The following is a 27,046-nucleotide window of genomic DNA, read 5'->3' as shown; positions in this document are numbered from 1 at the left end:
TATCCTTTGTGAAGAGAGGAGGTGGGATATCACCCCCTACCATGGCCAAATTAAAATTCATTTTACTTCATACTCTGCTCTGTCTTCCCCCATCCAAAACCTTGATCTTTTCTACCCCTGTTAATTTCACCCCAAATCCTACATTTTTTTGAAATACCAACTTCTGTCCTGGAAGTCCTTGGTCTCCTTGTGTTTTATACCTCTCCCCCCCCCCCCCCCCCTTCCCACGCCTCCTCCCCCCAGGCCCTCTCCCTCCCGCACTTCTCCCTGCTCTCAGGTGTTGTGTTTGTGTGCTTCCCCTCCTCTCCCCATCTTGTCTTCCGCTCCCTCTTTTTGTATGTTTTGTTTGCCTGGTTGATTTGTTTGTGGAATAAATGTTAGCTCTTTCACGAGCCTCGATTCAGTATACCCGAAAAAAAAAAAAATCTGTCACTGAACCTTCAGAGGGCACTGCCAAGTTCCCAGTAATGGTGTAACCCCAGAAGTTAAGTGCTACACATACAGTGGCCTGCAAAAGCATCCATCCCCGACCAATAATGCCACATTTAGATGAATTACAAGTTATGTGAAAACAATTTTCCAAAGGAACGTATATGTTCATAATTGGAGAGATCAAACCAAACATTGTTAAAGTTGAAGGAGGTTACATGTCAGGAATACCTGCAAAGAACATGTACAAATCAAAATTCACCACAGCTCAAATGTAACCTTGCTCCCCACTGAGCTGGTGCTCCTGCCTCACACTTAGCTCGGCTTCACTGTGTAGAAATCAAAGCATTCAGAATCATTGGTATCTCTTGCAATGAAGCCGATTCTGCGGGCCTTTCACTCGCTCACTGCAGGCAGGTTAGGTTGGTGGTCCTTCTGTCTTCTACTGACTCCTCTCTGGCCTTGCTCCCCAGCTCTGTCTGTGCCCTGTCCCCCAAATTTTCCAGCAGGATGCACAAGATCTGCCTGCAACCCTCTTCTGGTGAAATTGCGAAAATCAAGATTCTCTGCTCACCTTCACTCTTTCATTCCTCTTATCTCCCACCTCTGGAACAAACTCCCACACTCTCTTCAATCCCACCCCTCCTTCCAGCTCTTTAAAACAGCTGTTCACCACAATCTCTTTTCTTGCCCATCCAAAGCCTTGATATTTTCTACCCCTGTTAAAACACCCCAAATCTAACTCTTTCAATCTCCAACTTCTTTCCTGAAATTCCTAGTAGTGTTCATTTGCTTTATACCGTGTACCCCTCCCTCACACCTCCAGCCCTCTCCCTTCCACAGATCTACCGACGTTCCTATTCTCTACTGTTGATGTGCTTGTGTGCTCCCCTCTCTCCACCCTCTTGTCTCCCGTTCCCTTCATTGTATTTTTATGTGTCTGTGCATGTTTTCATGTCTCATGTGTTAACTCTTAAACGAGCCTCGATTCTGTATGCAAAAATAAATAACAACAACTGGTTGCAAAAGTATTCCGCCCCTCAAGTCAGCACTTGGTGAAAGCACCTTTTACAGCAATGGCGCCACAAGTCATTCTGGGTAGGCCTCTACCAGCTTTGCACAGTGAGATGGTGAAATCTTTGCCCATTCTTCACGTGCAAATTGCTCGAGTTCTGCCAAGTTTGATGGGGATCGCTGATGGACAGCAATCTTCAAGTCTTGCCATAAATGTTCAATTGGGTTCAAGTCAGGACTTTGACTGGGCCACTCAAGAACATTTCTTTCTTTCTTATTCAGCCACTCCACTATGGCTTTAGCTTTATGCTTCAGATCATTGTACCACTGAAATGTGAATCGTCTACCCATTTCCAGATTCATGGCTGGTTCAAGCAGGTTTTCATCAAGGATTCTTTTTGGGAGAGTAAACCAGAGCAGATTTTTTCACTGTCCATTGTCCCTACTATCCTGGCAAGCTTGCCAGTCCCTGCTGAAGAAAAGCAGCCCAATAACATGATGCTGCCAACACTATGCTAGACAGTAGGAACGGTGTTGACTGCATGATGTGCAGTTAGGCTTGCACCAGACGTCAAGCTTTGGATTTAGACCAAGTTAAATTTTTGTCTCGTCTGGCCACACAACTTTTCTCCACGTGCCTGCAGTATCATTAAGATGCATCTTTTTTAGTAATGGCGCCTTTCCTGCCACCAATCCATAGAGGCCAGCTTTGTGAAGGGAACAAGATATTGTTAATTGATAAACACCAACCCCCATCTCTGACATAGAGCATTGCAGATCTTTCAAAGTCATTGTTAGATTCACAGTGGCATGTCGAACCAGTTTCCTGCTTGCTGGCTGCTGAGTTTGGATGAGCGACCTGATCTGGATAGAGTCTGGGTGGTATGACACATCTTCCGCTTCTTAATAATAATAATAATAATAATAATAATACATTTATTTTATATAGCGCTTTTCAAGAAGCCCAAAGACGCTTTGACAGAGTACAAAAAAAGTGCAAAAAGACAAAAATCAATAGGTAAATAATCAAAGCAAAAGGAAGGAGAAAGAGAAGAGATAGTCAGGGGTTAAATGCTGTGGGTTAAATGTTGAATGCAGTGTTGAACAGGTGTGTCTTGAGTGATGTTTTGAATGTGGTGAGTGAGGAGGAGTCTCTGATGGTGTGAGGTAGTGAGTTCCAGAGGGTGGGAGCAGCGATGGAGAAGGCCCTGTCCCCCCAGGATCTGAATTTGGTCCGCATGGGGGGGGGGGGGGGGGGTCAGGAGGTTGGTACCAGCAGAGCGGAGGTTGCGGGTGGGAGTGTGTCTGGAGAGGAGGTCAGCCAGGTAGGATGGGGCCAGGTTATGGAGGGCTTTGTAGGTCAAGAGGAGGATTTTGTACTGGATTCTCTGGGGGATGGGGAGCCAGTGAAGCTTGTAAAGGACGGGGGTGATGTGGTCACGGGTCCGGGAATGGGTGAGTAGACGGGCAGCGGAGTTCTGAATGTATTGGAGTTTATTGGTGATTATTGAGGGTGAACCATAGAGGAGGCTGTTGCAGTAGTCAAGACGGGAGGTGATGAAGGCGTGGATGAGGGTTTCTGCAGCCGTGGAGGAGAGGGTTGGACGGAGACGGGCGATGTTTTTCAGATGAAAGAAGGCTGTCTTTGTGATGTGTTTAGTGTATTTGTCGAAGGAGAGGGTTTGGTCAAAGATGATGCCAAGATTCCGGATGTGAGGGGAGGTGGATACTGGGAAACCGTCGATGTTGAGGGCAAAGTTATGGGTGGATTTGGTGAGCGTTTTTGGGCCAATGATAATTATTTCAGATTTATCATAGTTAAGTTTGAGGAAGTTGATTTGAAGCCAGGATTTTATTTCAGTGATGCAGTTTGTCAGGATAGAGTGGGTGGCATGATGTGCAGTTAGGGGGTACTGTACAGTACAGTACTCACTTTCTTTTCAGCCATTCCTTAATGATGGATTTCACCGTAGTCAAAGCGATAATGAGTGTTTTTGAAATCTTCTTATAACCTTAAAAATATTTGAAATCTTAATCTCTTCTGAACGGTGCTTCTCCACCACTTTATGTCTGACTTCTTTGGAAAGCTCCTTCATCTTCATGTTTGCCTTGTTGGGTGACCAAGTGAGTTGCACCTTAAAACTCCTTATACAAGTGGGGGAGATCAATGTTTAGGTTAACCACTGATAACATGCAGGTTAGGGTGGTCCACAGAAAAACAGTCATGTGAAAAAGTACGTAGTGCCCATGTAAAGTTTTGACTTTTTCAACATATTTCAACATACAGCTATTTGATCTTCATTTGAACAATATTGATAAATGAAGGTGATATAATACAACAAATATCATGAAACATTTACATTTTGTAGTCCATTGTATAATTTAAATAAACATAAATGCAAATTTCGCATTTGGAAAAAGTAAGTACACCCTTGGCTCTAATAGGTGGTATTGCCCCCTTTGGCAGAAACAACCTCAAGTAGGCGTTTCTTATAACTGTCTACCAGTCTCTGACATCGGCTGGGAAAAATTTTTTTCCCACTCCTCCATGCAGAATTATTTCAGCTGTGCGATGATTGAGGGGTTTCTTGCATGCACAGCTCGTTTCAAATCCCCCCACAACATCTCGATGGGATTTAGATCCAGGCTTTGACTTGGCCATTCCAGAACCCTCCATTTCTTTCTTTTCAGCCATTCCTTAGTGGATTTACTGGTATGTTTAGGGTCACTGTCATGTTGCAAGGCCTACCTTTGGTTGAGCTTCAACTTTCCGACAGATGGCCTCACATTATCTTCAAGCACCCTCTGGTACAATGAAGCATTCACAGTGGATTCTATGATGGTGAGCTGCCCAGGCCCTGATGCAGCAAAGCTGCCCCAAGCCAAAATATTTCCACCATCATGCTTTACAGTTGGTATCAGGTTCTTGTGGTCAAATGCTGTCTTTGGTTTTTGCCAACATGTCTTCTGGTACTGTGGCCAAATAGCTCGACCTTTGACTCATCTGTCCAGAGCACATTGTTCCAGAAGTGCTGGTCTTTGCCTAGGCCCTAGGTGTTCATTGGCAAACTTTAGTCTTGCCCTGATGTTCTTTCTGGACAGCAATGGTTTCCTCCTGGCACACCTCCCATGTAGATCAAATTTGTGCAGCCTCTTTCTAATGGTAGACTCGTGCACTTTGACATCAACAGTGGCAAGAGCTACCTGTAGGTCCCGTGATGACATTCTGGGGTTCTTCGAGTCTTCTTTTAGCATCTTCTGCTCTGCTCTTGGGCTGAACTTGCTGGGCCGGCCTGGCCTGAACAAGTTGGCAGTTGTTTGGAATCTTCTCCACTTGTAGATGATCTTCCAGACAGCTGAATGATTGATTTCAAATTGTTTGGAGATCTTTTTAAATCCCTTCCCAGACTCGTAGGCATTTATAACCTTCTTTCTGAAGGCCCCTTTGGCTCGAGGGTCCCTCAACGAGCTCCCTCAACGGCACCTCCGGGACACAAAAGTGATCCAGGGGGAGGAGGCTGTTTCACAGCACGACTTGGTTGTCTGCGACATAAGGGTGAAAAGTGCGAGGAGAGCTTGGCGGGTGAAGTACCAACCGAGAATGAAGGTTTGGAGGTTGAAAGAGGTGACAGTAGGTGAGGCATTAAAAGAGAGGCTGAGTAGGCTACAGGATGATGTGGTTGAGCTTGAACGTGGTTGGATGTCAATGAAAGATAGTGTGTTGGGAGCCGTTGGTGAGGTATGTGGATGGACAAAAGGACCACCGAGGCACTCGGAAACATGGTGGTGGGATGAGGAAGTTGGAAAGAGGATTGACGAGCAGAGGAAGAAGTTCAAGGAGTGGCAGAAGGCGAAGGGTACGGGAGCAGAAAAAGCAGGGCATGAAAGTTATAAGGCAGCCAAGAAGGCTGCAAAGAAAGAGGTAGCAAAGGCGCAGGAGGCTTGTAGGAAAATGTTCGGAGAAAGCTTGGATTCGGAAGAGGGTCAGAGAGCGGTATTCAGGATTGCAAAGCAGATAGCGAAAGAGAGGTGTGATGTGATGGGGGTGAGTTGCTTGAAGGATGAAGTGGGACAAATCGTTGTGGACCCAGATGGAATTAAAGGAAGATGGAAAAGATATATGGAAACGCTGTTGAATACAGAGAATGAATCGGATGGCAACATGGAGAGTAACCCAGTTTTAGGACCGGCAGAGAAGATAACTGAGAAGGACGTTGAGGAAGTGATAAAAGCAATGAAGAGTAGAAAAGCGGGAGGGCCGACGGGAGTTGTGGGAGATATGTTGAAGGCAGCAGGAAGTTGGGGTGTGAAGAGAATGACAGACATCTGTAATCAAGCGGTGAAAGAAGGCCGCATTCCAGTGGATTGGGAACTGAGTACCCTCGTCCTTCTATACAAGGGGAAAGGTGACCCTCTGGAGTGTGGCTCGTACCGAGCGATAAAGTTATTGGAGCATGGAATGAAGGTATTGGAAAGGGTGTTGGAGAGGAGGACAAGGAAGAAGGTGAAGATCGACGAAATGCAGTTTGGATTTATGCCAGGAAGAGGAATGACAGACGCGCTCTATATTGTGAGGCAGTTGCAGGAGAAGTACATGGAGAAGAGGAAGAAGTTGTTTCTTGGGTTTGTTGATCTGGAGAAAGCATTCGATAGGGTTCCACACAAAGTATTGACATGGGCATTGAGGAAGTTAGGAGTGGAGGAATGGTTGATCAGAGTAGTGATGGCAATGTACAAAAGAGCACGCAAAGCTGTAAGGACGAAGGACGGGAACAGTGGTGAGTTTGAGGTGAAAGTGGGAGTGCATCAGGGGTCGATACTAAGTCCACTACTATTTGTAGCTGTGATGGAGGTGCTGGCTCAGAACGTAAAGGAGGGTTTACCGTGGGGAGTTGTTGTATGCAGATGATCTGGTGTTGATTGCGGAAAGTATGGTTGGCCTGAAGGAAAAGATGAACAAGTGGAAGGAATGTATGGAGACAAAAGGTCTGAAGGTGAATATCGGAAAGACGAAGGTGATGGCAAGTGGTAAAGCATGTGGTGAGGTGGAAAGAACTGGGAAGTGGCCGTGTGCTGTGTGCAGGAAGGGTGTCGGAGTGAACTCCATTCAATGTACAATGTGCGCTGAGTGGGTTCATCAAAAATGTGGTCTGAGAGGGTCATTAACCAGTGTGGCAGCTACATTCAAATGTAAGGTGTGCACAGAGGGAGCTGCAGATGGAGGAAATGTTGAGTTGGATCTTGGAGACGGCGTGAAGCTGGAAGGTGTGAAAACATTTTGCTACCTCGGAGACATGCTGAATGGAGAAGGTGGATCAGACTCGGCAACGGTTGCAAGAGTGAGATGTGCATGGAAGAAGTTTCGAGAACTGAGTGGCGTGCTGATGAGGAGGGGAGTGTCGTTGAAGCTGAAGGGAAAGGTGTATGCTGCATGTGTGAGAAGTGTTATGATTTGTGGGAGCAAGACATGGGTAATGAACGTCGAGCAGCAACGAAGGCTGGAAAGAGTGGAAATGCGAATGGTTCGGTGGATGTGCGGAGTATCGTTGAGAGAGAGGAAGACAAATAATGAATTGCGAAAGATGATGGGAATAGAGCCTGTGATTGATGCTGTGAGGAGGAACAGGTTGAGATGGTTTGGTCATGTGTTGAGGAAGGATGAAAGTGACTGGTTGAGAAGAGTGATGGAAATGAATGTAGAAGGAAGTAGAGGACGGGGAAGACCGAGAAAGACTTGGCTAAAGATGGTGGAAGAGGAAATGCGGGATAAGGGGGTTAACAAGGAGAGATGCAGAAAATAGGGCAAAATGGAGAAGATTGTCATGGGGACCGCAAGGCTAACCCCCGCTCCAGCAGGGAAAATGGCCTTAAAATGCATGTTGTTGTGTACAAGGCTAAGAAGAAGCAATATGTCTGAGGCTCCAGACAAGTCAACTGCAACTTGCTTTCAGGTTAAGGAGATTTGGGTGTATGCCAAATGTAATCTACATGCACACTTTATCCACATGCACAACACTCATTTCAAAAGACTAGGGCATTGCCCGTACTATATCTATATCTAAAATTATATCCCCCCCCTCTATTTACATGAAATGGTTTGGTCCAAAGCGAACGGCTTCCGGAGTTTGGTAAAGAAATCGCCATCGCGTGCACAAACGCGCAGGAAAGCGAATGAATCGCAAATTCGTTTTTATTAGTTTTAAAACATAGTTTAACGCCAACATAGTTTGCAAACGTGAAATAAATGAATACGCTCTCAAATGTGCCATCCGAGGCAGAGTGTGTCCGCCACGTTCGGCACACGCGATAGTTCGCTGCTCTCTGATTGGTTGAATCGTTTTTTGGACATAGCTCGGTAAGCAATTGTCCGATTAATATGAAACCTTGAAAAGGCACATCCTCGGGTCCCCAGCAATATACCTGGCAAGTTAAAAGTATATCGGACCCGTGGTTGTCGAGAAACAGCGGTCACAGACAAACAAACGTACAAACGTACAAACAAACAGAGATTACTGGAATTATAGATAGATGGTAAAAATCCGTTTTCGACATGTCTGCACGAAGATAGTGAAAGAAAAGCATCAAAACATTTACCATATTTGATGTCAGGGACCGTGATAGAGCTCTCAGCAATGTTCGTCGCCAATATGACCTGTTTGGAACAAAGGAGGTAATTCAAGTGTACAATTGACGTGTTTGCATGAGGAAATTATTGATATTTTTATGGCGTAGCCCGTCGGGCAAAGTCGTCCAGAACAGTGTTTGTCTGTCCATATGTCCCTGCGTATGTCCTTCACAAACGTACACCAATCAGAGCTGAGGATCTGGTCACATGACAGGGGTGATGTGATGTCATTACGGCATACGATGGCCGACTCCACAACCGCCATTTTGATTTATATGCCGTTCAAGCCGAACATATCGTCGAACCTGTCATATATCATAATCGCCATGCTCTACCTTTATGTTTTTCATTCAGTGTGAAACACAAACAAACCCATTGTTAACATGAGCATCAAATATTGAAAGCATCGGCTTTACGGGTCTTCCAACAACACAGTACGGATACGCCTTGGGCTTCATTCCTCATGTTCAAGCCGCTTTGGACACATTAGCCCTGGTTTCTTAATATAGTGGTATCGTTTTGGGAATAATAATAATAATATTAATAATAATAATAATACAGTAAATACCTGAACGGCACTCAGTAGAGAGCATACCTCCGCCTGGGTTGGCCATATCACTCAACGGTGAAGAATCACTGAAAAAAATTATACGAGCCAGATCCGGATCTTCAACAAAATTGAAGATTCTTCCTCATCTCACACACAACCTGTCCAAGTTTCGTCCAAATCCATCAATAACTTTTTGAGATATCCTGCCATGGATCATTTTTGGCCGACCTCCCAATGGTGAAGAATCACTTAAATAATTAAATAATTCTCATATCCGAATCCATATTCAGACCTTCACCAAAATCGAATCGAATCGAATCGGCCTTGTCAGGCACCCAACTGGTACACCAAGTTTCATCCAAATCCGTCCACAACTTTTTGAGATATCCTGCTATGTATCGTTTTTGGCCTTGTCTCCCAAAGGTGAAGAATCACTTTAAAAATTCTAGTAGCCAGATCCAAATCCAGATCTTCACCAAAATCTAATCATTTCGTCCTTGTGACATACACGACGTCCTTGCCACATTTCGTCCGAATCAATCCACAACTTTTTGAGATATTTTGTTCACAAACAAACAGACAAACAGACAGTGGTGAAAACATAACCTCCATCCACCTTTGGTGGCGGAGGTAACTCGCAAAAGTACCCGGCGTTGTCGGGTAACAATGAGGCGCTTCCTGACAGGAATATGAAGAGAGGATGGGGGGTGGGGGGAAGAGGGAAAGGGAAAAGGACAGGGGGAAGGGGTAGGGTGGAAGGGAGGGGAGGGTTAGAATATCGCACAAAAATGTTAGTCAATAAAAAAATGGGTACATAAAAACAACAAGCGATCCAGATCTTCTAGGTCCTAGGTCCGAGGTCCTAGGTCCTAGGTCCCCCGTCGGGGAAGTGATGTGAGTTGACAAAGTGGAAGACGCAGAAAACATGCTATGGTATGATATTTCGCTCACAAGGATCAGACATACATGGCGGTGGCCATCTTGGATTTTGACGTGGCGACCCAATTTTCAATAGCGTTCTTCCTTATGTGTAGATACACCCACACACCAGATTAGAAGTTGGTATTTCGCTTATTTTCAAGATATTCATCTCACAAGGTTCAGACATATATGGCGGCGGCCATCTTGGATTTTGACGTGGCGACCCAATTTTCAATAGGGTTCTTCCTTATGCCAAGATACACCCACACACCAGATTAGAAGTTGATACTTCGCGTATTTTTCAAGATATTCCGCTCACAAGGTTCAGACATACATGGCATCAGACATACATGGCGGCGGCCATCTTGGATTTTGACGTGGGTTGCACCCACACACCAAATTCGAATGCGGTCCTTCACTGACGCACGCACGGACGGACGGGAAAACTATAGTCCCCCTTTCGCTCCGCGGTGCGACGGGGGCCAAAAAGGGAGCTCTGTCTACGGTAACGCCATGGCTTGCAAAAGCAGCCTGAATAGCATTCACCAAGTAGTGGTTAATCATCTTCAAAAAGGGTGTTATAACACACCCGAACACCCAGTTTTCATCATTGCAATCTGTTGGAGGTGCAGGTGTATGTATGCATGCAAAGTTTGGGGCCACGAGGTTTCATGGTTTTCGAGTTATGGAGGAGACAGACGGACCGACACTGCCTTTTATTATGATAGATAATTATCTATCATAATAAAAGGACTGGAAAGTGAAAGATAATCACAACACTGCAATCCCTTTGTCAGGACAACAATCTCTTCACTTCCTTGGTGCCAGACAGCTAAGAGACTTACGGTACTTCAAAAAGATTTTAAACTTAAATTACTTGCTGAATGCTATTCCCACCCAGGTCAGACTAACCCCTTCAACAAAAGTATCAAACAAGCCAGGCTACGCCGCTGTTAGACTTTTGGACTTGTTTTTATACATCGTCGAGGCTCGTGGAAGAGCTAGGACAAAACAGATCGGTGTAATAGCACAAGTAGCAAATCTATAGCCTGCCTTGTATTCGCTTTGTCATTTCACTTGCAGCACAATATCCACTTTTTATCCTCCGATAAGTGGTACACGGCTCAAGCAAGATGCTCTGTGTGAAATGGCCATATACTACGTCTGCTATCATGATTGGGGTATCCCGAGTCAAGACTCATCATGTTCATTGCTCTTCTTTTTCATTTTGTAAATTTATGCAGTTATCGAGATGGAAGTTATTGGGGTTTTTGCCTGCCTGTCCTTATAGTTATAGAAGAACAAATTGGGAATACCTATGATCAATTTGGAAACAATGTCACAAAACAGCTAACAGAACGTGCATAATGTGTACGAAGTCCCAATGGATAATAATTTGAAAATCCAGTGAATGTGCAAACAAGTAAAATGGACCAATGCACCTAAAGCTGTTATTCGGACAGCTTTAAACAATTCAAATGTGGTTCAAAACAAAAAGAACCGTGGATCTGTCCACACCCAGGAACCCAGAGCCCAATCTGGGGCTGTGAGAGTAAACAAAAGAGCATTACCCACACTCAAGGAGTATACGAAGGATAGTACCTGTTTGGCAACCATTATATACCATACGTGTGGATGGAGAGTGGCCAGACGGAAGCCTCTCCTCAGTGAAAGACACATGAAAGCCCGCTTGGAGTTTGCAAAAAAGCACCTAAAGGACTCTCAGACTGTGAGAAACAAGATTCTGTGGTCTGATGAAACCAATATTGAACTGCTTGGCTTCTGTCTGGTCACTCTGCAATAAAGCCCAGATTGGTGGAGTGTTGCAGTGATGGTTGTCGTTCTGGAAGTTTCTCCCATCTCCACACAGGATCTCTGGAGCTCAGCCAGATTGACCATCGGGTTCTTGGTCACCTCTCTTACCAAGGCCCTTCTCCCCCGATTGCTCAGTTTGGCCGGGCGGCCAACTCTAGGAAGAGGCCTGGTTGTTCAAAACTTCTTCCATTTACGAATTATGGAAGCCACTGTGGTCTTGCGAACCTTAAATGCAGCAGAATTTTTTTTGTAGGCTTCCCCAGATCTGTGCCTCGACACAATCCTGTCTCTGAGCTCTGCAGGCAGTTCCTTCGACCTCATGCCTTGGTTTTTGCTCTGATATGCATTGTCAGCTGTGAGACCTTATATAGATAGGTGTGTGCCTTTCCAAATCATGTCCAATCAATTGAATTTACCACAGGTGGACTCCAATCAAGGTGCAGAAACATCTCAAAGATGATCAAGAGAAATGGGAGGCACCTGAGCTAAATTTCAAGTGTCATAGCAAAGGGTATGAATACTTATGTCAATGTGATATTTCAGTTTTTTCATTTTAATAAATTTGCAAAACTTTCTAAAATCCTGTTTTCTCTGTCATTATGTGGTATTGAGTGCAGATTGATAAGGGAAAAAATGAATTTAAACCATTTCAGCATGAGGCTGCAACATAACAAATGTGAAAAAGTGAAGGGGTCTGAATACTTTCTGAATGCACTGTGTGTGTGTGTGTGTGTGTCTGTGTGTGTATATATATATATATATGGAACCTTATATATATATATATATATATATATATATATATATATATATATATATATATATTGTGTTACAGTTTCGAGAACCTTCACTCTTGTAAAATAATAAGCCTTGTAAATAATTCCCTGCAAATATCCCCATCTCCCAAAGGTCAAAGGTCGCACCCTAGCTTGTCCATTTTGCAACACGTAGGACACCATAGGAACCTTCTTCAGATATCTGAAGACCTCCTCTCCTCCTTTGGTATCCATGGAAATCTCCACGCATGGCTGGCGGACTTCCTCTCTAGTCGTAGTCAACGTGTGGCCCTGAATGGGTATCTCTCATCTCCTCTTCCTGTTCAGGCTGGAGTTCCCCAAGGCAGTGTTGTGGGCCCTGTGCTTTTTCTGGTCTTCATCAATGATCTCTCTGACTCTCTTGAAAATCCTCTCTATCTCTTTGCTGATGACTCCACTCTCTGCCGCTCCATTCCTCATCCCTCAGATCGGCAGTCTGCAGCCTCCTCACTCTCTGCAGACCTGGACAAAATCACAGACTGGGCAAACAAGTGGAACATGTCTTTCAATCCTGACAAATCTCACACTCTTACGATGTCTCTCCGAAAAGACCGACTGGACAACCCTCCCATCTACTTTCTGAATAATCCTCTCCAAGAAGTTCTGTCACTCAAGCTTTTGGGTCTCACTATCTGCCATGATCTTTCCTGGGAAAACCACATTTCCAAGCTGGCCTCCAAAGCCAGTCGCCGACGGGGCATCCTCCGTCGTGCGAAGTCCTTCCTTGGCACACCTGAGCTCCTCACCACATACAAGGCTTTCATCCGCAGCTCAATGGAGTACTGCGATCCCCTCTGGGCTGGTGCTCCTGCCTCACACCTAGATCGTCTTCACGCTGTTGAAACCAAAGCGTTCAGAATCATTGGAATCTCCCGCGATGACGCCATCTCCGAGGGCCTTTCACTTGCTCACCGCAGGCAGGTTTGGTGGTCTTTCCGTCTTCTACCGACTCATCGGCCTTGCTCCCCCAGCTCTCTCTGGGCTCTGTCCCCCAAATATTCCTCCAGGTCGCACAAGATCTGCCTGCGACCCTCTCATGGTTAAACTGCCAAAATCAAGACTCTCTGCTCACCTTCACTCCTTCATTACTCTTTTCTCCCGCCTCTGGAACAAACTCCCTCACTCTCTTCAACCCACTCCTCCCTCCAGGTCTTTAAAACGGCTGTTCACCACCGTCTCTTATCTTCCCCAATCCAAAACCTTGATCTTTTCTACCCCCGCTAATTTCACCCCAAATCCACTTTTTTGAGGTGCCGACTTCTTACCTGGAAGTCCTTGGTGTCCTTGCGTTTTATACCTATCCTGCCTCCCCCCAAGCCCTCTCCCTCCCACACATCTCCCGATGTCCCTGCTCTCAAATGTTGTGGTTGTGTGCTTCCTCCCCTTCTCTCCCCATCTTGTCGACCGCTCCCCTTTTTATATACTTTGTTTGCTTGTTTGTTTGATTTGTTGGTTTGATAAATGTTAGCACTTTCACGAGCCTCGACTCTGTATACAAAAAAAAAAAAAAAAATCTCATTAGTATGTGTTTCAGGTAAGGCTCTGTTTCCAATAGTTTGACTCTGCGTTGTTTTAATCAAATAACCGAGGCCCCTTTTCAAACCCCCCCTCATTTTGCGGCATAGCCTCCCTCCAAAGTGTATTGCGCACCTCTGCCAGTCGCAGCCACCTCAGCGCTCGCTCCAAACGCCATTGACCATGCGGTCAGAGCGTAGAAAAAGGAGGATTTGGCGGAGTGAGGCGTGGCCCCATCAACGTGTCACGAAGGGAGGAGCCGGTGAACCCTCGCGACCAATCAGGGCCGAGGCGTGTTCACCGGTAGGCGGACCTAAAGAGCATGCGGCTTGATACGCGAGCGCGTGATAAAAGCGCTCACTTGGGACTACTTCGAGAGAAGTTGAGAGTTGGGAGTGAGAGGTCATTGCACAGAGAGGAGAGAGAGAGCACGGGCTATGCGGAGGTGGGCGAGATTGCACCATCAATTATATAGAATTGCGCATACGGCCGTTCAAAGGACTACCCCCACGCCACGTATAAGGTCCGATCGCGCGCCAACGGTACGTGCTTACTGCTGCCTGGGTTCTCGCCACGGCACGACTCAACACCCGGAGCCGGACTCGACTGGACCGGAGCCGGACCTCAACGCCCAACCATCCGCATGAACCTTCCCTTCCTTCCCACTACTACCCTTTCGTGTAAGACTGTTTGTGTTGTCCTGGGCGTGATATTTAAGAGTGTATAAGGTTGCCCTGTGTCTGCTGCTTCTTCTTCTTGTTGTATATGCCCTTCTTTCGTTTCCTTGTACAAATAATAATAAATGAATGATCGTTTTATTTTTAAGGCCATTTTTCCCCGCTAGAGCGGGGGTTAGCCTTGCGGGCCCCATGACAATCATGGTTCCCTGTTTGAGGCAATGTTTTTATGGCCGGATGCCCTTCCTGACGCCAACCCTTGGTCGCCTCTTACGATGCGCAGGGATACAGTGTACCTATTCTAAATCGGGGTACACACCGTGATCATTCATCCCAGCAAAGCTGGTACTCAATTTGCCGACCTCGGAAGGATGACAGGCTGAGTCAACCCCCCTGGCGTTAATTCAGCGATCGACCGGGATTCGAAACCAGGATCCTAGGATCCCAAGCCGGCACCCTAACCGCTAAGCCAACACCAGGCTGGGCTAGGCTGGGTTTTCTTGAACGTAATTAATAAATATTTGTTCTCCCTTTACTTTGGTTTCCTCTCATCCAATCGCTTTCGTGATTTCCTCAATTGTGTACCGGTGGCACGATTTGGCCAATCGCTCGAAATCGGGTTAGTCTATTGTTAACGGCTCGGATCGCAGATTGCTAAACCGCTCGGCAATTACCATCATATCCGCGGTCCGAGCAGGAAATTATCTCCCTGCTTTGCGGAGAGATTGCTAAGCAGGTATTTGGGAATCCATCTTGACCAATCACCCTGGCCAATCTCAACCCCGCAAAGGAGCGTTATAGCTTCCAGGATCTGAGACAGCCAGCTAAAAAGACAAGGGGACTAACCCCCCCTTGGTAACAGGAGTGCCGTACTCCGAATCCGCAACAATTGGTGTCAGGAGTGGGATTTGGGACCCGAACCAAATTTTGGACACTGAAAAAATTTGGTCAAAATTACGAGCGGTCAAAATTTTTATTTAACACCCAAATTAAGGTCGTGCCATGGATAATCAAGGTGATCGGATGCCGGTGGGGGAAAATGAGGAGGAAGAGGAGGTGTTAGCGTCAACCCAGGACCCCAGGGAACAATTGGGAGTAATGGAAGAGGAGGTCGAAGAAGGTGCGGTAGAGGGGGTTGCAGGCGCACATGGAGGCGAGGGCCGCGCCCGCTGCGCAAGTAGGGGTTGTGGATCTGCAAGTCCTTATGGCACAATTCAGGGCTTGTATGATGGAGTCAGAGCAAAGGATGAGTGCTCGGAGTGAGCGGATCAGTCAGGAAATGAGGGACGAAGCAAGGGGTACCAGTGAGCAATTGGGAAGCCAAATTGGGGGCCTAGAAGTCAAATTTGGGGGATTAGAAAACCAAATTGGGGGATTGGGAGACGGGTTGAGTAATTTGGAAGATAGAATGGGGGAGCGATTAGAAAGCCAAATTGGGGGGCTAGAAGGCAAATTGGAAGGATTAGGGGGCGAATTGGAGGACGTAAATGGCCAAGCCAAATAAATTAATGAGGGGTTGGCGGGGGACAAAGCCCGGTATGAAGCAAGGGAGTGTGAGAGGGAGGTTAACCGCAGGTTGAGCGGGAAAGGAACATTTGTACGCGACGAGGTAGCGCGATTTGAGGAGCAGGAGGGAAGCGAGCCTGAGCAAAGCACAGCCGGGTGGACCGGGATAGAAATCGCGACTCGGGGTGTGAAAAAGCCGACAGCCGCCGAATTGGACCGGGCAAATTCATGTGCAGCGGCGGAGAAAGGAAAATAATTAATTATAATGGAAAAATAAATAGTGGAAATTGGGTTGGAAGAGACGCCGGACTGAGAAGAGCAACAGCGGGAGGAAAGGATGGAAAATGTGCAAAGTCCGTGTCCACATCATGATGCTGTGCTTATTAACCCGAATAAAGATTTGCAGGTGTTGGAGCGGGGAGGAAGAATAATCCCGAAGGTGAGTCGGGCTGTATATGGGGCGAAAAGATTTTGCAGGAGAGTGTTTGGTGCGAGAGGGTTGTTTTTCGCACGTTTGGGATCGAGACAGCACCCGGGCGTTTGTGGAAGGTCCCTTGTGCGTGGTGTGAGTAGGAATGGCGCGCGTGTGAGGAGGAAGAGGGCGCCGGAGCGAGAGTGTGACACCGAGTGCGAGAGCGAACGCACGTCGGAGTGTATGTGTGATGAATGTGACACAGAGAGTGAGAGCGATACAGAGTGTGGAAGTAGGAGTGAGTGTGACCAGGAGTGTGAGTCGGATGTGGAGCGTGTGCGAGGATGCACACGGGAGTTGGTGGTGAAGCGCGTGATTGGGTGTGCGACGAGGGATTGCACAACGGTGAGTAGGTGTGCGCTGAATGGGTGGATGGAAGAGTGCACCCCCATGAGTGGTACGGAGTACGTACTGGGAGAGTGTGCGCAAGACGGTGTGCGAGAGGTGTGTTACGGAGTGTGCGATGATAGAGTGTGCGAGGAGAATGGGTGCGCAAGAATGTGCGCGAAAGTGTGTGGTGAGCGTTATGAGTAGACCTGAGTATGGAGCGAAAGAGAATGCACGAGCAAGTGCAGTGGTAGAATGCATGGGATGTACGAGCGGCGTTGGAGCGCCGGGCTGTACGAGTGAGAAAAGGAACGCGTGGTGTGAGCATGCGAGGGGAGCATCGACGTTAACCGGGACAGCGTTCAGGCTGACGGATAGCCGACGTGAGCCCTCGGTCCGTGGTGCTCTTTGTGTGCTGCGGGAACCGGCGGGGATCGTGGCTGCGGCGGTTTCGCAAGGACCGCTGTGCACGATCCGGGCCAGGCCCCGCCCTGTATGGTCGATTCCGCGCTTTGCCGGGCAAGGCGACCGGCCCGGTTCGAGGGAAGGTAGGAGGGGTCGGAACGGCGCCCCCTTGCGGTGGCGACGTTTCGGCCGGGTAAGGCCGGGCCATCACTCATGGGAGCGCAAGGCGTTGCGCCGGGATGGTGCCTTGGCCCGACCAAACCTCCTCCCCAGAATCGATGCCGGACGGACCCAACCACAGGAGACTGACCATCCGCACACATAGCCGGCTTTTCGAAGCCGAGCTGTGAACATGCAATTCCCGCACCGAGGCTCGTAGTTTAATGGACTGATGGTAGTCGTGATAGTGATGGCGAATGGTAGTTTTACCATTCGCCTCAGGTGGGGCACATGAGCTATAATTTTATGGGGTATGGCGGTGAAAACCTAGCCAGGGAGGGCTTGGTTAATGTATAGGGATCTAGGAGATGACAATAGGAAACTTTAGATTTAAGTAGCGACATGATACCTGTAGTGGGAACATAGGTAGATTAGATGGTTGATAATGACGAGGGAAGTGCTTCGTATAAGGGAAGACGGGGAGCACAAGTTTCAGAAGGGAGTAGTCAGATTAGCTGATGCAGTGTGTTTGTAGTGAGGGTGATGAAGTAAGGCAATGCTCATGAGAGATGTGTGTGTGTGGAAAGTGCTTGAGCAGAGTATTGTGGATGTGTGCGATTGTACACTGAGTGATTGGCTTGCAAGGTGTGCAAGTGAAATGCAGGTGTATGGAGAATGGTTGTGTGGAATCAATGGTGTGGAGTGAGTGGAGTATGGAATGAGTAGTGTGGAATGGATGGTGCAAAAGAGTGAGTGGGGGAAGGATGGACCCCTCACGAGTACCCGGGGAGGGTAGTTTAAGAGTAGGTAGAGGGAGTAGGTAAATTGTGGTTGGATATTGGCATCTGTGGTGCGAGAGTAGCAGAGTACTGCTTGAGGGGTGCATTAGTGGAGTGAAATTGGCTGGGTGTGTGGCCTGTTCGTGAGAATGGTTGGTTGGGCACTCCACCACTGATAGTCTGTCGGCCAGGTGAGGCCGCAGGTAGGCTCTGGGAGCCAGGTAGAGTTAGAGTTCAATGGGGCCCGAGGATCCGGAGGACGGACCTGGGTAGCCCAGTGCCAGAGAGGGCACCGAGGGGGTGAGAGAGCCAGAGGGCCTTCCCCAGGTAGGTCAGGCTGAGGAGCCGGTAAGCTCGGGAGGCAACTGCAGTGGCGGAGGTGTGCAGGTAAGTAGACCTGCTAGGGGAGCCACACGACCCAGCCCTGAAATTGTGCGAGGGCACCGGGAGTAGAATCGGGGGAGTGAGACCCTAAATTGGTGAGCACCACAGTTTGGTCAATGGGAATTGGTTTTTAGAACCACATAGAGTAAAGAAAGCCAATGGTTTGGCAGGGAAAGACCCCGGGTAGTGTAAAGTGTGTTAAAGTCATTTAGAAGGTAGTTAGGATTGGAAGTCTCTTCGCACCATCCGCATCCACTCACCAAGGTGAAAGGACGCCACACCGGTTTTTTTTGCAGATTGTCTGGGCTGTAAGACGCATCATGACGTGGGGGTGACATTGTGCTTGTGATTCCATCTCATCCTCCTTAGGAGGGATTGATGAGGAATTGGGATTGGTGGCAAATTTGGTTAAGAGGGATTGATGACGAATTTGGAATTAGGGGAGATATGGGGAAGACAGGACGTTAGCGACGGATTTGTAAATTGTGTAGATACGGGGTAAGGGCAAGGGTAGATTAGGTGACAGGGGGGGAACGTACGATAGCGATGAGCTTTCTCCGCTCGCTGTCCAGTGCACCTCACCTTGCATTGCCGTGTTTTTAACGTGTACCCTTGCGATCTTGCCCCGCTGCTTGCTTGTCCTCCTTCCCCCACTCACGGATTTGTTTATTTTGGGCCCGGGGGGGAGTGCGCAGGTGTCCACAATTGTGCGCCCGCACCCTCGCTGCTTGCCTCCTTGGACCGGTACACCACTTTATGGACCACACGGTTTTTGTGACCGAGCACCACTTTATGGACCCCACGTTTTGGGGCCTGGCACCTCTGCTGGGTACCGGCCATTGTGGCCAGCGAAATCTTACTTGCAGACCACGTTTGAGGTGGCCCCAAAGCCATGCAGGTGGACCACCCTTAGTTGGCCCCTGCTGGCCGTAATTAAAAGAGAAGCGGACGCGTTGTGTGTCCTTTTTGTTTTATTACCAAATAGGCAGCAAGCAAGGCAAACAACCAGAACCAGCGGCCCAGCGGAGAAGACGTCACAAGGCATCATTTTATTCTGAAATGTATGACTGTGCACTGGATGGTGGGTGCTTTTTGTGCATGGTGGTGCTTATGGTGCTCTTGGTGCATTTTGTTAATTGGTGCTGGTGGTATCGGTACAGTGCAGTGTATGGCATGATTTTCCTCTTATCAAAACCATCTGCTTTTGTTTCCCAAAAAGACAGGTCCTGGGTGTAGTTTTGTAAATAATCCAAAATAGTGTTCTTTGCAAATAATGCTCCCCACCGTGAATGTGTAGTTTGAAAATTAATTCCGCAATTCGGTTATTCTGTGGGCGTGAGTCAGTTAGATAGAATGCAACGCAGCAGGCGGGACATATCTAGTTTTTAAAATGTCGCACCCAGGGTGAGGTTAAAAATAGAGGGTAATCACACCTGAGTGTCACACTAAGTTAAAGTTTGTGCCTGGAGGAGAGACGGGTGCAGTGTTACGTTTTTTAGAACCTTCACTTGTAAAATAATAAGCCTTGTAAATAATTCCCTGTAAAGATGCCATCTCCCAAAGGTCAAAGGTCGCACCCTAGCTAGTCCATTTTGCAACACGTAGGACACCATAGGAACCTTCTTCAGTTATCTCATCAGTATGTGTTTCAGGTAAGGCTCTGTTTCCAATAGTTTGACTCTGCGTTGTATTAATCAAATAACCTAGGCCCCTTTTCAAACCCCCCTTCATTTTTTTTTTTTTTTTTTTTTTTTTTTTGTATACAATATCGAGGCTCGTGAAAGAGCGAACATTAATCACACAGAAAGACAAACCGACACATAAAACATATAACATAGGGAGCGGTAGACAAGATGGGGAGAGAGGGGGAAGGACACAAACACAACATTTGAGAGCAGGGACCGAGAGACATGGAGACATCGAGAGATCTGAGAGAGGGCGAGGGCTTTGGGGGGGGGGGCGTGGGAAGGGGGCAGTGGGAGAGGTATAAAACATATGGACACTGCCAGGACTTCCAGGAAAGAAGTTGGAATTTCAAACAAGGTGGATCTGGGGTGAATTAGCGGGGGTAGAAAAGATCAAGGTTTTGGATGGGGGAAGATAAGAGATGGTGGTGAACAGCTGTTTTAAAGACCTGGAGGGAGGAGTGGGATTGAAGGGAGTGAGGGAGTTTGTTCCAGAGGCGGGAGAAAAGAGGAATGAAAGAGTGAAGGTGAGCGGAGAGCCGAGATTTCGGCAGTTTAACCATCAGAGGGTTGCTGGCAGATCTTGTGCGACCTGTAGGAATATTTGGGGGACAGAGCACAGAGAGAGCTGGGGGTGCAAGGCCGGAGAGGAGTCGGTAGAAGACAGAAAGACCACCTACCTGCCTGCGGTGAGTGAGTGAAAGGCCCTCAGAGATAGCTTCATCGCGGGAGATTCCAATAATTCTGAAAGCTTTGGTTTCAACAGCGTGAAGCCGAGCTAGGTGTGAGGCAGGAGCACCGGCCCATAGGGGAGAACAGTATTCCATTGAGCTGCGGATGAAAGCCTTGTATGTGGTGAGGAGCTCAGGTGTGCCGAGGAAGGACTTCGCACGACGGAGGATGCCCAGTCGGCGACTGGCTTTGGAGGCCAGCTTGGAAATGTGGTTTTCCCAAGAAAGATCATGGCAGATAGTGAGACCCAAAATCTTGAGCGACAGAACTTCTTGGAGAGGATTGTTGAGAAAGTAGATGGGAGGGTTGTCCAGTCGATCTTTTCGGAGAGACATAGTAAGAGTGTGAGATTTGTCAGGATTGAAAGACATGTTCCACTTGTTTGACCAGTCTGTGATTTTGTCCAGGTCTTCAGAGAGTGAGGAGGCAGCAGACTGCCGATCTGAGGGAAGAGGAATGGAGCGGCAGAGAGTGGAGTCATCAGCAAAGAGATAGAGAGGATTTTCGAGAGAGTCAGAGAGATCATTGATGAAGACCAGAAAAAGCACGGGGCCCAGAACACTGCCTTGGGGAACTCCAGCCTGAACAGGAAGAGGAGATGAGAGAAACCCATTCAGGGCCACACGTTGACGACGACTAGAGAGGAAGTCCGCCAGCCATGCGTGGAGATTTCCATGGATACCAAAGGAGGAGAGTTTGGTGAGCAGAGCGGGGTGCCAGACCGTGTCGAAGGCACGTGATATGTCGAGGGAGACAGCTCTAATTTCCTGTTTGGCATTGAGGACCTCCATCCATTGTTGAGACAGCAGAAGCAGCATGTCCAGAGTAGAGTGACCTGGTCTGAAACCAAATTGATGATCAGAGATCAAGCCATTGGAGAAGAGGAAAGATTTCATATCAGAAGCAATGATGGATTCCATGACTTTGCTGATAATTGGGAGAAGGCTGATTGGTCTGTAGTTGCTAGGATCTGTTTTTGCACCTTTTTTGTGCAAAGCGGTGATGTTGGCTGATTTCCAAGCAGATGGCAGTTGACCTTGAGCAAAAGAGAGGGTGAAGAGAACAGAGAGAGGGTGAGATAGAGCAGCAGAGCAGGATTTTAGGACCCGTGGGCTGATGCCGTCGGGTCCAGTTGCAGAATCAGAGTCGAGGGTTGACAGAAACTTTTCCACCTTGTCAGGAGGAAAGGACACGGAGTCCAGGAGCAGCAGGGTACGACTGGGTATGGTGGGTACAGAGAGGGATGGGTTTGGGACACAAGATTTAGAGGCAAACACAGAGTTGAGGCATTCAGCTTTTTCACGTGCGGAGTCAGCTGTGTAGCCGTTTGAGGTAAGGGAGGGGATGGAGGGGGAACAAACACCAGAAACGGATTTGACCAGACGCCACCAGGATTTGGAAGAGGGAGACAGATAAGAGAGTTCGGTCTTGAGAACGGAGAGATATTGTTTCCTGGCTCTCCTGAGGGTGGACACACACTTGTTTCGGGCTTTGTGAAAGGAAATGAGATTTCCTTCCGTTGGATTTGCTTTCCAGGAGACGAAGGCAAGTTGTTTCTGGGCAACAGCCTCACCACAAGATTCCGTGTACCATGGACGGGAGGAAGGGTATGACAACTGAAGACGAGATGGGATAAATCTGTGCATGAGAGAGAGCAATTTACTTTGGAAGAATTCCCAGGATGAGTTGATGTCAGAGGTGGTAGAGATGGGAGACCAGTCCAGATGATTGATGGCTGCTTGAAGACCGTGCCAGTTGGCCTGAGTGAAATGCCAGACTCGTCGACGGTGAGCAGGCTCCCTAAGGATGGTCAGAGAGATGTCCACTTTAACAAGGACATGATCAGATGTTCCGATCGGAGCAGAAGAAGAGCAGCAGACATTTTCAGGGAAGTTAGTCATAACCAAGTCCAGAAGAGAAGATGTTCCGTTGACTGAGATCCGGGTCGGGAAATTGACAGATTGTGTCAGTCCCAGTGAGTCGCAGAAGTCCTTTGCTGAGGAGCCATGGCTGGTGAGAGAGGTACCCACACCCAGCCAACTGGCACGATGACAGTTGAAATCACCACATATGAGGAAGAGAGAGTTGGGATGAGTAGATAGAAGTTGGTCCATATCATCAGACAGCGAGATGTAGATGGAGTCATCACTGTTTGGTGGACGGTACAACACACATATGAACAAGAGGTGGGAGCGAAGGGGAAGCCGTAGCCAGAGGTATTCCTGGGGGTGAGGTGGAGAGAGTGCAGTGCAGGGCGAGTGAGGAAGAGAGTTTTTGATAAAGATAGCAACCCCGCCTCCAGGACGAGGCTCAGGTCTATCATACCGGAGGAGGGAGTAGCCCGGGAGAGATACTATGGAATCAGAGACATCATAAAGGAGGAAAGTTTCTGTTAAGCAGATCACGTCTGGTTTGACAGAAGCAACCTGTATGGAGAGATCGGTTAAGTTTGAACGAAGGCCCCGGATGTTTGAGGTCCATACCGTTAATGAAGAGGAAGGGGGAGCATCAGATACAGAACAGGGGGGAGGAGGGGTAGGGTAAGATGTGGAAGAGGTGGAAGAGGTAGGGAGAGCTGTTGAAGGTGTGTCAGAGATTTCAGAATAGCTCGGAGAAAGGGAAGGATGGGGCGGACAAAAGGTTTGATGGTGATTGGGTGAGCCACAATGAGGTGTTATTTGAGGAGGAGGAAGAGCGAGGCAGAAGGTTGGGGGAGATGGAGGTGAGAGTTTGAAGGGGGAAGAAGCGGGGAGGACGCTTTGAGGAGGGGGAGTGAGCGGGGGGAAATTGAGAAGCAATGAGGGTGGGGAGATTTGAAGGGGAGGGGTGAGGGGGGAGTTTGGGAGGGAAGGGACAAGGGGAGGGATTTGAAAGGGATGGGATATGGGGGAGATTTGGAGGGGAGGGGTGAGGCAGGAGTCTAGGAGGGGAGGGGCGAGGGGGCGTCTTGGCGGGGAGGGGTGAGGGGGTAGTTTAGGAGGGAGGGGGCAAGGGGGGAGATTTGAAAGGGATGGGTGATGGGGAAGATTTGGAGGGGAGGGGTGATGGGGAAGATTTGGAGGGGAGGGGTTATGGGGAAGATTTGGAGGGGAGGGGTGAGATTGGATTTTTGAAAGTGTACGATTTATGGGAAACGAACATTTATTGCAAAATGAGTTTCTTGTGACCTTTGAGTTAAAAATACGTTTAAGGACGCTGGATGGAGGATGGAGTGCAGGAGAGTTTAGGGAATGTAGAACAAAGGCACTATAGGAGATGGATATTTTTTTTGGGATGAATTGATTTGGTGAGCAAGTCGAAAGCAGCCTTTTAAAGAAGAAGAAGAAAAAGGTGTTATAAAATATGACGGAATACATAACTTGAGGGGAAAGTGTAAACATTGAAGGTTAATGAGTGAAAACTATCTGGGGAAATGGGGGAGAAACACGTGGTCGAAGAACGAACGAACGAATAAGAATGAATAAACGAATGAGAACAGAGAAGGAAATGTTTTTTTTTTTTTTTTTTTTTTTTTTTTTTTTTGAGTTGAGATTTACACAAGGAAGTAGGCTATGGGTGAAAAGCCTGGGAATACAGAGAACGAAAGTTATTGGATCACAAACGACGGACCACTGAGAGAAAAACAAAGCCTCAAGGTTGTACAGTGCACACTGTACAAGGCCTTGCTCGCGACACGGCAAACAGACGATCAATTTATGAAAGATAAACACCGAGAAACAACCAAAGTTGCACACAATAACTTCACACACCGAAAGATAAATACAGTTTCGACAAAATACAATTGTGAACAGACTTAACTTCGAAAAACGTGGGGACCGTGTGGAGCTTCGAAAATCCCTGCCGCCGTCTCCAAGATCTCGCGAGATCTCCAAGATCTCGCGAGATCTGCCCATTTTGCGGCATAGCCTCCCTCCAAAGTGTATTGCGCGCCTCTGCCAGTCGCAGCCGCCTCAGCGTTCACTCCAAACGCCATTGACCATGCGGTCAGAGCGGAGAAAAAGGGGGAGGAGTTGTCGGAGCGACGCGTGGCCCCATCAACGTGTCACGAAGGGAGGAGCCGGTGAACCCTCGTGACCAATCAGGGCCGAGGCGTGTTCACCGGTAGGCGGACCTAAAGAGCATGCGACTTGATACGCGAGCACGTGATAAAAGCGCTCACTTGGGACTACTTCGAGAGAAGTTTAGAGTTTGGAGTGAGAGGTCGTTGCACAGAGAGGAGAGAGAGAGCACGGGCTGCGCGGAGGTGGGTGAGATTGCACCATCAATTATATAGAATTGCGCATACGGCCGTGCGAAGGACTACCCCCCCCCCCCCCCCCCGCCACGTATAAGGTCCGATCGCGCGCCAACGGTACGTGCTTGCTGATGCCCGGGTTCTCACCACGGCACGAGTCAACACCCGGAGCCGGACCTCAACGCCCAACCATCCGCGTGAACCTTCTCTTCCTTCCCACTACTACCCTTGCGTGTAAGTCTGTTCGTGTTGTCCTGGGCGTGATATTTAAGAATGTATAAGGTTGCCCTGTGTCTGCTGCTTCTTCTTCTTATTGTATATGCCCTTCCTTCGTTTCCTCTTCGGGTTTTCTTGCACGTAATTAATAAATCTTTGTTCTCCCTTTACTTTGGTTTCCTCTCATCCGATCGCTTTCGTGATCTCCTCAATTGAGTTCCGGTGGCACGATTTGGCCAATCGCTCGGAACTGGGTTAGTCGATTGTTAACGGCTCGGATCGCGGATTGCTAAACCGCTCGGCAATTACCATCATATCCGCGGTCCGAGCAGGAAATTATCTCCCTGCTTTGCGGAGAGATTGGTAAGCAGGTATTTGGGAATCCATCTTGACCAATCACCCTGGCCAATCTCAACCCCCGCAAAGGAGCGTTATAGCCTCCAGGATCGGAGACGGCCAGCTTAAAAGACAAGGGGACTAACCCCCCCCCCCCCCCTTGATAACGGGAGTGCCGTACTCGGAATCCGCAACAATATATATATAATTATTATTTATTTTCTTTTTTAATTAAGGAAATTGTGTTTACACTTCCACATTCAACTCAAAGCAGGGTAACTGATCAATTGTTTGTCACCCTCTGCACTGATCTTCAACTGATCTGCAATTGAAAAATTTAACTCCAACTTTTCTTGTCGGACATAGAGAGTGGTGGCAACATAGAGAGTAACCCAGTTTTAGGACCGGCAGAGAAGACAACTGAGAAGGAAGTTGAGGAAGCGATAAAAGCAATGAAGAGTAGAAAAGCGGGAGGGCGGACGGGAGTTGTGGAAGATATGTTGAAGGCAGCAGGAAGTTGGGGTGTGAAGAGAATGACAGACATCTGTAATCAAGCGGTGAAAGAAGGCCGCATTCCAGTGGATTGGGAACTGAGTACCCTCGTCCCTCTATACAAGGGGAAAGGTGACCCTCTGGAGTGTGGCTCGTACGGAGCGATAAAGTTATTGGAGCATGGAATGAAGGTATTGGAAAGGGTGTTGGAGAGGAGGAAAAGGAAGAAAGTGAAGATTGACGAAATGCAGTTTGGATTTATGCCAGGAAGAGGTACGACAGACGCGCTTTTTATTGTGAGGCAGTTGCAGGAGAAGTACATGGAGAAGAGGAAGAAGTTGTTTCTTGGGTTTGTTGATCTGGAGAAATCATTCGATAGGGTTCCACGCAAAGTATTGACATGGGCAATGAGGAAGTTAGGAGTGGAGGAATGGTTGATCAGAGTAGTGATGGCAATGTACAAAAGAGCGCGGGCACAGCTGTAAGGACGAAGGACGGGAACAGTGGTGAGTTTGAGGTGAAGGTGGGAGTGCATCAGAGGTCGGTACTAGGTCCACGACTATTTGTAGCTGTGATGGAGGTGCTGGCTCAGAACGTAAAGGAGGGTTTACCGTGGGGGTTGTTGTATGAAGATGATCTGGTGTTGATTGTGGAAAGTATGGATGGACTGAAGGAAAAGATGAACAAGTGGAAGGAATGTATGGAGACAAAAGGTCTGAAGGTGAATATCGGAAAGACGAAGGTGATGGCAAGTGGTAAAGAATGTGTTGAGGTGGAAATAACTGGGAAGTGGCCCTGTGCTGTGTGCAGGAAGGGTGTCGGAGTGAACTCCATTCAATGTACAATGTGCGCTGAGTGGGTTCATCAAAACTGTAGTGGTCTGAGAGGGGCATTAACCAGTGTGGCAGCTACATTCAAATGTAAGGTGTGCACAGAGGGAGCTGCAGATGGAGGAAATGTT

The 27,046-nt window shown here is 47.9% G+C and overlaps 1 protein-coding gene across 1 annotated transcript in view; it reads right to left on the bottom strand.

Moving 5' to 3' along the window:
• The window catches only part of LOC137436891 (ATP-dependent RNA helicase TDRD9), a 504,026-nt gene that overhangs the window by 255,663 nt on the left and 221,317 nt on the right, over window positions 1-27,046 (bottom strand). Inside the window, 1 exon segment of the mRNA XM_078787098.1 lies at window positions 8,038-8,095. Within this exon segment, the coding sequence (XP_078643224.1) occupies window positions 8,038-8,095 (58 nt within the window).

Source organism: Myxine glutinosa, chromosome 11 (genome assembly GCF_964187855.1).
Source record: "Myxine glutinosa chromosome 11, kmMyxGlut1.1, whole genome shotgun sequence".
NCBI classification, from domain to species: Eukaryota; Metazoa; Chordata; class Myxini; order Myxiniformes; family Myxinidae; genus Myxine; species Myxine glutinosa.
This window is presented reverse-complemented; position numbering and strand designations above follow the sequence as displayed.